This window comes from Ammospiza caudacuta, chromosome 26 (genome assembly GCF_027887145.1).
Source record: "Ammospiza caudacuta isolate bAmmCau1 chromosome 26, bAmmCau1.pri, whole genome shotgun sequence".
NCBI lineage: Eukaryota > Metazoa > Chordata > Aves > Passeriformes > Passerellidae > Ammospiza > Ammospiza caudacuta.
Window position 1 is genome coordinate 4,397,710 of NC_080618.1, and position 14,773 is coordinate 4,412,482.

Below are 14,773 nucleotides of genomic sequence, written 5' to 3' on the forward strand. Positions count from 1 at the left end.
GAGCAGACTCCCATCACCCTGGGGAGGAGCTTTGCAGGGTCTGGGGGGGACAGTTCCCCACCAGAGCACACACACGTGTCACACACACACACACAGACATGCCACACATGTCACACTCCCCCTGCCACAGAGCCAGGCCAGGGGACACTCGAGTCCTTGCAGCTGAGCTGGGGGGGCTCTGTCCCACACACCCCATTCATTATTGCCTAAAAATTCCCTGCTGGAGCCTTGTGGGGAGCAGGAACCACCACCCAGGAGGAGCCACAGCAGCCACCACCCCGCACCCAGCACGGGGACGTGGCCACACCTCAGGGCTGGCCACGGTGACCGCGAAGGACTCATCCTCCTCATCCTCATCCTCATCCTCCTGCCGGGTCCTTCCCGCGGAGCCACGGCCACTCCTGGCTCCTGCAGAGCCACCGGGACGTGGGCAGGGCCACCACAAGAGGGGGAGCTCAGTGAGGGCTCAGGGTGGCCCCTCGGGTGGCCCCTTGACCAGGGCGATGGCCGCCAGCTCCTTGCAGAACTCCTCCAGCACCACCACGGCCTTGAGCAGCACGGTGTGATCCATCCTGCGGGGACACCAGCCATGGCGATGGGGGTCTGTGGGGCACGACCCCTCTCCAAAAGGGCGTTTTGGGGGCACTCACTGCTCGCCTGGCACCAGCCCCAGGAGCTGCCGGCGCACCAGGAGCAGCTTGGCCCTGGCGTGGGGCACGCGCTGGAGACGCTGCATCAGCTCCCCGATCACCTGCGCAGGGAGCAGAGCGTCACCCCCTGTGAGAGCCTGCCTGAAATATCCCTCATTTCCTCACCAGCGTCACTGGGGAGTGCTGCAGACATTTTTTTTTTTCATTAAAAATATTTCCTTAAGGTTTTTTCTTCCTGAGGAGCTGAGAGGCCTCAGGAACAAAATGCAAACAACGGTTATCTGCTGCTGTGGGATGCAACAGGTGCATCTGGGATTGGCCCATCTTGGATGTTTGTAATTAATGGCCAATCCCAGCCCAGTTGGCTTGGACTCTCTGTACGAGCCACAAACCTTTATCATTCATTCCTTTCTATTCTTAGCTAGCTTGCCTTCTGAGATGAAACTTTTCCTTCAATTCTTTTTAGTATAGTGTTAATGCAATATATCTCTATGTTTGGTAGCTATATCCCCCTCTTTCTCTCTCTCTTTCTCTCTCCCTTAATCCCTCTATCCCATTTTGCTGTGGTCATTCAATAAAGGTGCATTTGTTTTGATTATCACTGCAAACCCCCCTGGGCCGTGTCGGTTTTTTGCACCCTGAGATCAATCCAGGAACCATCACGAACCCTGTTCGTAACGACGGATCGTGACACTCTCTCTTTTTTTCTCTCTCTCTTTCTCTACCTTTTTCTCCCTCTTAATCCCTCTATCTCATTTTGCTGTGATCACTAAATAAAAGTGCATTTGTTTTAATTATCACTGCAAACCCCCTTGTACCGTGTCGGTTTTTTGCACTCTGAGATCAATCCAGGAACCATCACGAACCCCGTTCATAACGACGGATCGTGACACTCTCTCTTTTTTTCTCTCTCTCTTTCTCTACCTTTTTCTCCCTCTTAATCCCTCTACCTCATTTTGCTGTGATCACTAAATAAAAGTGCATTTATTTTGATTATCACTGCAAACCCCCTTGTACCGCGCCGGTTTTTTGCACCCTGAGATCAATCCAGGAACCATCACGAACCCCATTTGTAAGGACAGATTGTGACACTCTCTCTCTCTCTTTTTCTTTCTCTTCCTCTATCTTTTTCTCCCTCTATCCCATTTTGCTGTGATCATTCAATAAAGGTGCATTTATTTTGATTATCACTGCAAACCCCCTGTGCCGTGTCGGTTTTTTGCACCCTGAAATCAATCCACGACCCATCACGAGGACGGATGGTGACACCCCCCTGGCCAGGGGGTGTCCCCGTGTCCCCACAGCCCCGAGGGTGACATCATTACCCTGACAAGGACGGAGAAGAGCGAGCGGCAGCCGGGGGCCAGGCTCAGGTAGGGGTCCAGCAGGTACTCGTGCAGGTGGGGGTGGGGGAAGGCGGCCAGCTGGGACAGCACCGAGGTCACCTGCAGGTTCAGGCTGTAGGGCTGGGGTGGAGGGGACACTCAGCACCTTGGGTGACCCCCCAGCATCCCCTCATCCCCACCAAGGTGATGCTTTTGGCCACTTGGTCCCCATGATGGGGGTCCTGGGGGGCACACGGGGGGGTACGGCTGGGATAGGGGGGACGCTCAGGACCTTGGGTGAGCCCCCAACATCCCCTTATCCCCACCAAGCTGATGCTTTTGGGCACCTTGGCCATGATGGGGGTCATGGGGGGCACAGGGGGGTGTAGGGCAGACCCCCCCACATCCCCTCATTCTGAGCCCATCGCCACCAAGCTGATGCTTTTGGCCATTTTATCCATTATGGGAGTCATGGGGGGCACAGCGGGGTGTAGGGCTGGGATCGGGGGGGACACTCAGGACTTTGGGTGACCCCCAGCATCCCCTCATCCCCACCAAGGTGATGCTTTTGGCCACTTTGTCCCCATGATGGGGGACCTGCGGGGCTCAGGGGGCACCCAGGTGTACCCCAGTACCTGATCCAGGATCCGGCTCATCCTGTCAAACAGCACCTTGAGGAAATGTCCCTCGTAAAACGCCACCATGGGGTGACAGCAGTGACAGGAGTCCAGGGGCCGGGGGCACGAGGGCCACCCCCACGGGGCAGCGCTGGCACGGCACGCCTGCACCTGCCCAGGGGTGACAGCAGGTGAGAGCCAGGGTGGGGACAGCCAGCAGCAGGGGCTGGGGACACCCCCGGGCACCCAGCATGGCACCCAGCATGGCACCCAGCATGGCACCCACCATGGCCAGGGCGTCGTGCACGTAGGTGTCGTATCCACCCTCTTCCATGCACGACGAGGTCTTGGCCTCCTCAGGGACCAGGCACAGGAAGCTGGAAGAGACAGAGGAGAGGATGGGTGTTGGGGGAGATGGAACAGGAAAGCCTTATCAATATGATTGTCTGGCAAAAGATTTTGAGAATATGGAAACTATAAGTGAGATTGAAATGAAAGCAAGCTTTGAGATCCCTCAGATACTGAACAACTGGAAAACAATGGTGTGGCTGGCTGGAGGTGATCCCCTTTTGATGGAACAACACCCTCTGCCTGCAGACAGCTCCAAGGCTCAGAGCAGACCCTACAGCTTGGCAGAAGGGGCACAAAGAGGAGATTTTAGGGTTTAAAATGTAACACAGGATGGTGATGTAGTGATTCTTATAGGCTGTATGGAAATGCTGTAGGATTTGTATCTTGTACTGGATTGGTTAGTGAGAATCAGAATATTCAACACAGAAGATTTATTGTAATGGAATGGGAACTTTGCCCTCTTACCCCTTTTACTCTCTTACTCTTTTACTCTCTCACCCTCTCATCTTCTCTCCCCCTCTCTTGTCTCAGGCCTGCTCCGAGCTGTGGCTGCAGCTCCAAACAAGGGCCCTGCACCCAGGCCCTTTGCAATAAACCCCAAATTCCATGATCAGAAGAAGATTTATTGTATTGTAACAGGAACCTTGTCCTCTGATCCTCTCTTTTACTCCCTCATTCTCTTTTTACCACACTCTTGCCTTCTCTCTCTTTACCTCTCCCTCTCTCGGGCCTGCTCTGAGCTGTGGCTGCAGCTCCAAACAAGGCCCCTGCACCCAGGCCCTTTGCAATAACCCCAAGTTCCATGACCAGAAGAAGATTTATTGTATTGTAATGGGAACCTTGCTCTCTCATTGTGTTTACCACTCTCTTTATCTCTCCTCTTTCTCTCTCTTGGGCCTGCTTCAAGCTGTGCCTGGCAGCTCCGAACAAGGCCCCTGCACCCAGGCCCTTTGCAATAACCCCAAATTCCACAACCTGACTTCAGAGATCTCTCATCTCCGTCCATCCCAATCATCCTACCCCCTCAACACTCCTACAGATGGGGAGGGGGATGCAGCCCCCCCATTCCAGCCCAGCTCCTCCAAACCCTTACCTGCTCACCACCTCGCTCACTCGCCCCTTCCCCAATGGGGTGGATGCTGGTGAAGGATTTTTTGTCACCCCAAAGCTGTCAGGGAATCCATCGGTGAAATAGGGATCCTCCTCCAGCTCCCTGTGTGGGGTCCGCATTAGGGGGGTGGGCAGTGGGTGGGGGGCACCCCCCTGACCCTGCCCAGCCCCCCTTGCTCACAGCCCGTCCTCCTCGGGGTCCGTCTCGGGGGGCCCGCGCTCCTCGGCGCCGCGCTGCAGGTACCCCCTGGCCTCCAGGTTCCTCAGCACCAGGTTGTGAGCCACGTGCTCGTGGGGCTTCCTCAGCAGCTCCTCGAAGAGCCTCAGGCTGGCCAGGCTGATCTGGGGTGGCAGTGCCACGGTCAGAGCCCTGCAGGCTGGCCTGGGCACGGCCAGCATGGTCAGACCCCTGGCAGGCTGATCTGGGCATGGCCAGAAGAGTTAGACAGACCCCTGGCAGGCTGGCCAGGCTGACCTGGGGTGGCAGTGCCAGGGTCAGAGCCCTGCAGGCTTGCCAGGCTGACCTGGGCATGGCCAGCATGGTCAGACACCCTCCGGCAGGCTGGCCAGGCTGATCTGGGCATGGCCAGCATGGTCAGAGCCCTGGCAGGCTGGGCAGGCTGATCTGGGCACAGCAGGGTCAGACAGACCCCTGGCAGGATGATTTGGGCATGGCCAGCAGGGTGAGAGCCCTGGAGGGCTGATTTGGGCACGGCCAGCATGGTCAGACCCTTGGCAGGCTGATCTGGGCACGGCCAGCATGGTCAGACCCTTGGCAGGCTGATCTGGGCACGGCCAGAAGGGTCAGACAGACCCCTGCAGGCTGACCAGGCTGATCTGGGCATTGCCAGCAGGATCAGAACCCTGGCAGGCTGGCCAGGCTGATTTGGGGTGGCAGTGCCAGGGTCAGACCCCTGCAGGCTGGCCAGGCTAATCTGGGCATTGCCAGCATGGTCAGACCTCTGGCAGGCTGATCTGGGCATTGCCAGCATGGTCAGACAGACTCCTGCAGGCTAAGCTGGGCATTGCCAGCAGGGTCAGACCCCTGGCAGGCTGGCCAGGCTGATTTGGGGTGGCAGTGCCAGGGTCAGACCCCTGCAGGCTGGCCAGGCTAATCTGGGCATTGCCAGCATGGTCAGACCTCTGGCAGGCTGATCTGGGCATTGCCAGCATGGTCAGAGCCCTGGCAGGCTGATCTGGGCATTGCCAGCATGGTCAGAGCCCTGGCAGGCTGATCTGGGCATTGCCAGCAGGGTCAGACCTCTGGCAGGCTGGCCAGGCTGATCTGGGGTGGCAGTGCCAGGGTCAGAGCCCTGGCAGGCTGGCCAGGCAGATCTGGGCACAGCCAGCAGGATCAGACCCCTGGCATTGCTGCCCACCCACGCAGCTCAGCCCCGGTGAGCTCACCTCGTCGCTCAGGTGGTCGCAGCGCTCGATGAGCTGCGCCCTCAGGGCATGGGGGGCGTCCCCGGGGGTCTCGGGGTGCCGGTGGGGCCCCAGCAGGAACAGGACCAGGCGGTGGAGCAGGGCGGGAGAGCGGAGCTGCCTCACCGTGCCCGTCAGCACGGCCGTGGCGCCCAGCACGGCCAGCTCCGACCTGCGGGGTGGCAGGGGGGGTTTGACAGAGAAAGGGGGAACCCCCCCGCTCCTGGCTCTGAGGAGAAAAATGCCCCAGCTGGGGTTGGGGAGGTTGTCCAGGGAAAAAGGGAATCCCCCCTTCGTGGCTCTGAGGGGACCCTGAGGAGCAGAACCCCCCAGCTGGGGTCAAGGTGGTTGCTCATGGAAAAAGGGGGAACCTCTCTGCTCCTGGCTCCTGAGGAGCAGAACCCCCCAGCTAGGACTGGGCTGGTTGTCCAGGGAAAAAGGGGAACCTCCTGCCTCTGGCTTCCAGGGGATCCTGAGGAGCAGAACCAGCTGGGGTCGGGGTGGTTGTCCAGGGAAAAGGGGGAACCCCCCACTCCTGGCTCTGAGGGGGTCCCAGCTCCAGCTGGGGTTGGGGTGGTTGTCCAGGGAAAAGGGGGAACCCCACTGCTCCTGGCTCTGAGAGGGTCCCTGCTCCAGCTGGGGTTGGGGTGGTTGTCCAGGGAAAAGGGGGAACCCCCCACTCCTGGCTCTGAGGGGGTCCCAGCTCCAGCTGGGGTTGGGGTGGTTGTCCAGGGAAAAGGGGGAACCCCCCCATTCTTGGCTCTAAGGGGATCCTGAGGAGCAGAACGCCCCAGCTGGGGTCAGGGAAAGGGGAACCCCCACTCCTGGCTCTCAGGGGGTCCCTGCCCCAGCTGGGGTTGGGGTGTTTGTCCAGGGAAAAAGGCAATCCCCCCATTCCTGGCTCCTGAGGAGCAGAATCCCCCAGCTGGGGTTGGGGTGTTTGTCCAGGGAAAAAGGCAATCCCCCCATTCCTGGCTCCTGAGGAGCAGAATCCCCCAGCTGGGATTGGGGTGGTTGTCCAGGGAAAAGGGGGAACCCCCCACTCCTGAGGGGGTCCTGAGGTTCAGAACACCCCAGGTGGGGTCAGGGAGGTTGTTCAGGAAAAAGGGGGAACCCTCCCATCCCTGGCTCTGAGGAGCAGAACATCCCAGCTGGGGTCAGGGAAAAGGGAAACCCCCACTCCTGGCTCTGAGGGGACCCTGAGGAGCAGAAAGCCTCAGCTGGGGTCAGGGTGGATGTCCAGGGAAAAGGGGGAACCCCCCACTCCCGAGGGGGTCCTGAGGGGCAAAACACCCCAGATGGGGTCAGGGAAAGGGAAACCCCTCATTACGGGGGTCACTCACATCTGCAGGAGCTGCGGCTGCAGGGTGCCCTGGAAGAACTTCTCCTCCACAGCCTGGCTGATGGCATCGGCCACGAGCTGGGGGGGGAGAAAATGGGGAACCCCTCAGGACAAACCACAGCCTTAAATTGCACCCCAGGAGGTTTGGGTTGGATTAGGAAGAATTTCTCCACAGGAAGGGTGTGGGAAAGGGGCTGCCCAGGAAGTGGTGGTGTCACCATCCCCATCCCTGGAGGTGGCACTCGGTGACAAGGTGGGGATCAGGCCCCAATTAAGCCCCAGATTAATGAACCCCGTGCTTCTCACCGGGTGGGCACCCATCACCAGCTCATCCAGGAAATCCAGCCAGCCCAGGAACTCTGCCAGGCTCTCCTTGCCCGGGAACCCCCCGTCCCCAGCGCCGTCCCCCTGCGACCTGCATGGCACAGACAACGCGCGGCTGTGACACCGCCTGGCTGGCACCTGGCACCCCCAGCCTGGCACCCCCTCACCTCCAGCTGGCCCTGTCCATGCCGAGGACATCAGCAGGGTCGGTGCCAGCGGGCACGGCGCTGTAGAGGTCGCAGAGGTGCCCCACGAGCAGCTGGCACAGGGCAGTGCCCCGCGCCAGGCAGGTGGCAGCCGCCTCCTGGGACAGCCCCGCCAGCAGCAGCATGTTCTCCCGAGCCTTCAGCGCCACCCGGCTCTTCTGCGAGGAAGAGGAGGAGGGCACGGGGGTGGCCACAGGCCTGGCAGTGCCCTCTGCCCCCGAGGTGCCACCCCTGAGGCCGTACCTTGCTCCTGCACAGTGCCACCAGGCAGGTGACGAGGTTGCCGTCCCTGCGTGCCGGGGAGGGCTGGGCAGGAGGGGAGGTGGCATCGGTGCCCGAGGGATGATCCAAATGCTCTGCCCTGGGCATGCAGCTGGCATTGGTGCCCGGGGGATGCTCCAAACGCTCAGAGCTGGCAGTGGTGCCCGGGGGATGCTCCAAACCTTCCTCCCTGGGGGTAGAAATGGCAGTGGTGCCCGGGGGATGCTCCAAATTCTCTTTCCTGGGCATGGAGCTGGCAGCGGTGCCCAGGGGATGCTCCAAATGTTCAGAGCTGGCACTGGTGCCCAAGGGATGCTCCAAACCCTCTTTCTTGGGCATGGAGCTGGCAGAGGTGCCCAGAGGGTGCTCCAAATGCTCTTCCCTGGGGGTAGAAATGGCAGCGGTGCCCGGGGGATGCTTCAAACGCTCGGAGCTGGCACCAGTGCCTGAGGGATGTTCCAAACCCTCTGCCCCGGGCATGGAGCTGGCAGAGGTGCCCGAGGGATGCTCCAAACCCTCTGTCCTGGGGCTCTCCGGGGCTCTCCTCCCGTTCAGGATGCTCTTTCCCTGGAGAGGAAGAGGAGCGGCAAAGCATTGCAGCCATCAGCATTGCACCTTCCTCCTCCTCCTCCTCCTCCTCCTCACCCTGAGGAGCTTTATGGCAGGGAGGAGGCTGCAAAGGGGGTCCAAAACCCCAATTGGGGGAGCCCAAACCCCACAGGTGACCCCACAGAGTCCCACCTGCAGGATGTGGGGCAGCAGGCTGGGATCCTGTTGGAGCCCAAACCCCACAGGTGACCCCACAGTGTCCCACCTGCGGGATGTGGGGCAGCAGGCTGGGATCCTGCTGGAGCCCAAACCCCATTGGTGACCCCACACCATCCCACCTGCAAGATGTGGGGCAGCAGGCTGGGAGCCCAAACCCCACAGTGTCCCACCTGCAGGATGTGGGGCAGCAGGCTGGGATCCTGGAGCCCAAACCCCACACCATCCCACCTGCGGGATGTCGGGCAGCAGGCTGGGAGCCCAAACCCCATTGGTGACCCCACACCATCCCACCTGCAAGATGTGGGGCAGCAGGCTGGGATCCTGTTGGAGCCCAAACCCCATTGGGGACCCCACAGTGTCCCACCTGCAGGATGTGGGGCAGCAGGCTGGGAGCCCAAACCCCACAGGTGACCCCACAGTGTCCCACCTGCGGGATGTGGGGCAGCAGGCTGGGATCCTGCTGGAGCCCAAACCCCATTGGTGACCCCACACCATCCCACCTGCAAGATGTGGGGCAGCAGGCTGGGAGCCCAAACCCCACAGTGTCCCACCTGCAGGATGTGGGGCAGCAGGCTGGGAGCCCAAACCCCACAGGTGACCCCACACCGTCCCACCTGCAGGATGTGGGGCAGCAGGCTGGGATCCTGGAGCCCAAACCCCACACCGTCCCACCTGCAGGATGTGGGGCAGCAGGCTGGGATCCTGTTGGAGCCCAAACCCCACAGGTGACCCCACAGTGTCCCACCTGCAGGATGTGGGGCAGCAGGCTGGGATCCTGCTGGATCTTGGAGCAGAGCACGGCGGTGAACTGCACCTCCTCCCTCTCAGTGCCGGAGCCCAGGCGGTCCCCGCTGAGCTGGAGCAGCTTCTGGGGAGCAGGGGAGGGCATGTGGGGGTGCTGGGGGTGTCACCGTGGGTGTCACCCCTCGGGGACAGGTGGCAGCTCACCTGCACGGGCCGGTGCACGTTGAGGTAGTGCAGGAGCGGGTGCTGCAGCTGCCCCAGCAGGCGGCTGAAGAAGAGCAGGACCTGCTGCCTCATGCCGGGGGGATACTGGGACAGGGACAGGGGACAGCCATCAGCCCCATCCCTGGTGTCCCCCTAAATCACCCCAAACAATCCCCCAGATCCCTTGAAATGTGGCATTCACATTCTCTGGAAAAATCCTTTCACCCAGGATTTTTCTCCTGAGAAGCTGAGAAGCCTCAGAGAAAAATGAAAACAATGCTTACCTCATTTGCTTCTCCTCTGCCTTGCTCATGTGGAATGAGTTTGGAGATTGTTTACCCACAGGTGATTGTTTCATTGGGTTCTGCTCTGAGTTATTTTGTGTTTGTTTTATGTGTTTATCTTTGTTATTTTGACTCATTAGCCAATCAAGGCCAAGCTGTTTCGGGACTCTGGAAAGAGTCTGGCACACAGATATTTTAAAAATAAAAATAAATAAAAATAAGCATAAACAATAAAAAGAGCCAGGCACACAGATATTTTTAAAAGAAATAAAAATACAAATAAAAAATAAAAATAAAAACATAAATTAAAATTAAAAATAAAATTTAAAAAAATCTGCTACTTGGCTTTGCAGGATGAAGTGCCAGGTGTGGCAAAAAAGGAAATATTGGCCAAATATTTAACAAATAGAACAGCTCTGCTGTCCTCTTCCTGCTATTAATAGCAACAAGGCCCCTAGAAATTGATTTTTATCCAAATAGAGGTGGAAACACACCGGTCCTTTCGCACCCAGGAGGATTTGGGGTTTTGGGGTGCTGGGAAACGGGAAATAATCCCTCAGATGTTTTTATTTTTATTTTTTAAATGCCTGTTTTAATTTTAATTTTTAAACTATCTGTGTGCCAGATAAAAACCCTTCCTGTGCAAGCAGGGATGTGCTGAGGTGCAAGCTCCCAGAAAGGATCCCAGTGGGGAACTTGAGAACCCCAAGACCTTCCCAAAAAAGCCAAGTTTTCCCTCACAAAAACCCAATTTTCCCCAAAAAACTCCCAAGCCCTGTGACCACCTCCCACTTCACAAACTGGAAAAATGCTCCAAAATTCAAATTATTGAGGGGCACAGGTAAAGCAGCTGGGCAAGGCCGCGGGTTTGGCCTCTCACGAGGATTTTCCCGATTCCCGGGCTCACCTCTGCCTTTCCCAGCGTTCCCAGAGTTTCCAGCAGTTTGTGATGCAGCAGGAACTCGAGGCACGGCCCCGTGTCCCCCGGCGGGCGCTGCCGCTCCTCGTGCACCAGGATGTCCAACATCTGCCGCAGGCGCCACGGGATGTCCGTCTGTCGTGCTGGGACGCTCTCGTCTGCGGGGTTTGGGGGTCAGGGATTTGGGGGTCGAGGATTTGGAGATCAGGGGACCAGGGATTTGGGGATCAGGGATTTGGGGATTCGGGGATCAGGGTCAAGGGGTTCAGGGACCTGGGACTGGGAGGATTTGGGGGTCCAACATCTGCCGCAGGCGCCACGGGATGTCCGTCTGTCGTGCCGGGACGCTCTCATCTGCGGGGTTTGGGGATCAGGGATTTGGGGATTTGGGAATTCAGGGATTCAGGGATCTGGGATTTGGGGGTCGAGGATTTGGAGATCAGGGGTTCAGGGATTGGGGGATTTGCGAGTCCAACATCTGCCGCAGGCGCCACGGGATGTCCGTCTGTCGTGCCGGGACGCTCTCGTCTGCGGGGTTTGGGGGTCAGGGATTTGGGGGTCGAGGATTTGGAGATCAGGGACCAGGGATTTGGGGGTCAGGGATTTGGGGATTTGGGAATTCAGGGATTCAGGGATCTGGGATTTGGGGGTCGAGGATTTGGAGATAAGCGGTTGGGGGATTTGGGGGTCCAACATATGCCGCAGGCGCCACGGGATGTCCGTCTGTCGTGCCGGGACGCCCTCGTCTGTGGGGTTTGGGGATTTGGGATCGGGGATCAGAGTTTGAGGATTTGGGAATTCAGCGGTTCAGGGATCTGGGGATTTGGGAATTCAGAGATCAGGTATCTGGGATTGGGGGATTTGGGGGAATTTGGGGTCCAACATCTGCCACAGGCGCCATGGGATGTCCGTCTGTCATGCCGGGACGCTCTCGTCTGCGGGGTTTGGGGATTTGGGATTGGGGGATTCAGGGGTTCAGGGGTTTGGGGATTTGGGGATTCAGAGATCAGGGATTCAGGGATCTGGGAATTCAGGGATTCGGGGACCCAGGGATTCAGGGATTCCAGGATTGAGGGATCAGGAATTTGGGGATTGGGGATTCAGGGGATCAGGGATTCAGGGGTTTGGGGATTCGGGGTCAGAAATTCAGGGGTTCAGTGACTGGGGGATTTGGGGATTCAGATATCAGGGATTTAGGGATACCGGGGTTCAGGTATCTGGGATTAGGGGATTTGGGGGTCCAACATCTGCCGCAGGCGCCACGGGATGTCCGTCTGTCGTGCCGGGACGCTCTCGTCTGCGGGGTTTGGGTGCCAGGGATTTGGGGATTTGGGAATTCAGGGATTCAGGGATCTGGGATTTGGGGGTCGAGGATTTGGAGATCAGGGGTTCAGGGATTGGGGGATTTGGGGGTCCAACATCTGCCGCAGGCGCCACGGGATGTCCGTCTGTTGTACCGGGATGCTCTCGTCTGTGGGGTTTGGGGATTTGGGATTGGGGATCAGAGATTGAGGATTTGGGAATTCAGGGGTTCAGGGATCTGGGATTGGGTGATTGGGGGATTTGGGGGTCCAACGTCTGCCGCAGGCGCCATGGGATGTCTGTCTGTTGCACCAGGACGCTCTCGTCTGCTGGGATCGGGGATTCAGGGGTTCAGGGGTTTGGGGATTCAGAGATCAGGGATCCAGGGATTGGGGATTCAGAGATTGGGGATTCAGAGATATGGGAATTTGGGAATTCAGGGATCCAGGGATTGGGGATTTGGGAATCAGGGATTCAGGGTTTGGGAATTTGGAGATTCAGGGATTTGTGATTTGGGGATACCAGGATTCAGGGGTTCAGGGATCTGAGAATTCAGGGATTCAGGAGTTCGGGGGTTTGGGGATTTGGAGATTCAGGGATTTGGGGGTTCAGGGATCTTGGAATTTGGGAATTCAGGGGTTCAGGAATTCGGGTATTCAGGGATTCAGAGATCCAGGGGTTCAGGGATTCAAGGATCTAGGGATCTGGGGGTTCAGGAATTCAGGGCTTTGGGGACTCAGGGATTCAGGGGTTAAGGGATTTGGGGATTCGGGGATTCAGAGATCAGAGATCCAGGGATTCAAGGATACAGGGATCCAGGGGTTCAGGGATTCAGAGATGAAGGATTCGGGGATATGGGGATCAGGGGACTCAAGAGATCAGGGATTCGAGGATTCAGGCGTTCGTGGATCCGAGGATTTTGGGGTTCAGGAATCCAGTGATTCAGGGGTTCAGGGATCAGAGGTTCAGGGATTTGGGGGTTCAGGGATTCAGAGATCCAGGGGCTCAAGGATTTGGGGATCCAGGGGTTCAGGGGTTCAGGGACTCGGAGACCTGGGGATTTGGGGATTCAAGGATTCAGGGATCTGGAGATTCATGGATTCAGAGATTCAGGGATCCAGCTGTTCACCGATTCAGGGATTCAAGGATGGGGGGCTGTGGCGGGGCGTCCCCCGGGCACAGCACCGGGAGGGATGCCCCGCTGAGGTGCCAGCCGTGCCAGCGAGGTTCTGCCAGGGCTTTTCCCTGATCCGTGCCATCCCTAAACCCTGCTCCTCCGGAACGGGAACAACGCTAGATGGCAATGTGAGAATGGAGCAGCCGCTTCCGCTCCGGCCTAGGACGCTGCCGGACATCCCGCTCCTCCCGCCGCCCGTTCCGTTCCCCCGGTGGGCACCGGAGCCCCCCGGGCAGAGCGGGCACCGGGATCCGCCGGGAACCGGGGCCGGAGCGCTGCCGGGGTTACCGGAGGGACGTGTCCCTCCTGTGTTAGGAGTGTCCCAGCCTGTCCAGGAGTGTCCCTGTACCGGGAGTGTCCCCGGCCACCCCAAACCCTCCGTGCCGACCCCACCGGGGGCTCAGGGGGGCTGCGCAGGGAGGGAACCCCGGGTGAGGTTAATCCTGCCGGGATTTGGGAAGGGGGTCCCGTCTCGTTCCCACGTGCCCGGGCAGCCACAGCACACCCTGGTCCTGTGCCAGGGCACGGGGTCCCATGGCAGGGGACAGGGATTTGTCCCAGGACACGGGGTCCTGTCCCGGGACATGTCCCCTGCCCCAGTATCATTCCTAGGCCGGGGACCCCGTTTATGACGCAGGGACTCTCTCCAAACACACACGGTCCCTTCCCAGGATATGGGATCGTGTCCCAGGGAATGGGGTCCCCTATTAGAGCACAGAAACCTTATTCCCGTTTTTAGGACACCCTGTTTTAGGACACAAAGACCTCTCCTAGGACACGATAACTCTGCTCCCACACCACAAGGACTTTATTGGCACCTGAGACCCCATCCCGGGGAAAAAGGACCCCATCCCGGGAAACACGGAGCCCATCCCGGGACAAAAGCACCCCAAGCCCGGGACACCGGGACCCGCGCCCCACTCACCTGTGGCCTCCAGGTAGTAGCCGGTGATGCCCGTCCAGTGCTCGGTGAAGGCTTCCAGCAGGTCCACGCTGGGTTCCCGCTGCTCACACCGGGATCAGGGTCAGGGAGGCTCGGAACTCCCATTCCCGGTCCCATTCCCGGTCCCGTTCCCGGTCCCGTTCCTGCCGCGTTTCCCAGGCCCCGCTCACCGTCTCCACCGCCTGCTGCAGCAGCGCTCCCAGCCGGCTGAGCATGGCTGGGACCCCCGGCCCGGCCCCGGCCCCGGTCCCGGCCCCGTTCCGGCCCCGCCGCTCCCGCCCCGCCCGGCCCCGCCCCCCCGGTCCCGCCCCCGGCGGCTCCGCTGCCGCTCCCGGCGGGATGGGCCGGGCTGGGAGCGGGAAGGGCGGGGGACGGAGGGGCTGGGAAGGTGGCGCTGCCCTAAAACTGCTCCGCGGGCGGGTCTGGGTGGGGATGGACCCGGGGCACCGGGGTGGGAACAAAGCCCACTCACACTGGGGTAAGGCATCAAGCCACCCCGCATGGATCCCGCAAATCCCTTCACCAGGATCAGGATACCCGCCACAAACCTCTTCACTGGGATTGGGATTGATCCCACAAACCCTTTCACAAGGATCAGGATACCCCCACAAACTCCTTCCTCGGGACTGGGACTGACCCCACAAACTCCTTCACTGGGGTCGGAGCTGACCCCACAAACCCCTTTACCAGGGTGGGGATGGACCCCACAAACTCCTTGCACCAGGATCTGGATACCCCCCACAAACTCCTTCCCTGGGGTTGGGATTGACCTCACAAACTCCTTCGCTGGGATGGGGATGCAGTCCACAAACCCCTCTATC

At 59.3% G+C, this 14,773-nt stretch overlaps 1 protein-coding gene across 1 annotated transcript; it reads right to left on the reverse strand.

Annotated features, from left to right (window-relative positions):
* Positions 1-85: 85 nt before the first annotated feature.
* Positions 86-13,992, reverse strand: FHIP2B (FHF complex subunit HOOK interacting protein 2B). Its single transcript, XM_058820234.1, has 16 exons — positions 13,935-13,992; positions 10,519-10,688; positions 9,328-9,432; positions 9,125-9,247; positions 7,594-8,178; positions 7,312-7,508; positions 7,127-7,235; positions 6,822-6,898; positions 5,461-5,650; positions 4,235-4,395; positions 4,037-4,156; positions 2,879-2,969; positions 2,611-2,763; positions 1,976-2,116; positions 651-751; positions 86-572 (listed from the first exon to the last, which is right to left on the reverse strand). The coding sequence occupies exons 2-16, from the start codon at positions 10,636-10,638 to the stop codon at positions 467-469; spliced, it is 2,379 nt and encodes a 792-aa protein (XP_058676217.1). The 5' UTR covers positions 10,639-10,688; positions 13,935-13,992; the 3' UTR covers positions 86-466.
* Between the last annotated feature and the right edge of the window lie 781 nt (positions 13,993-14,773).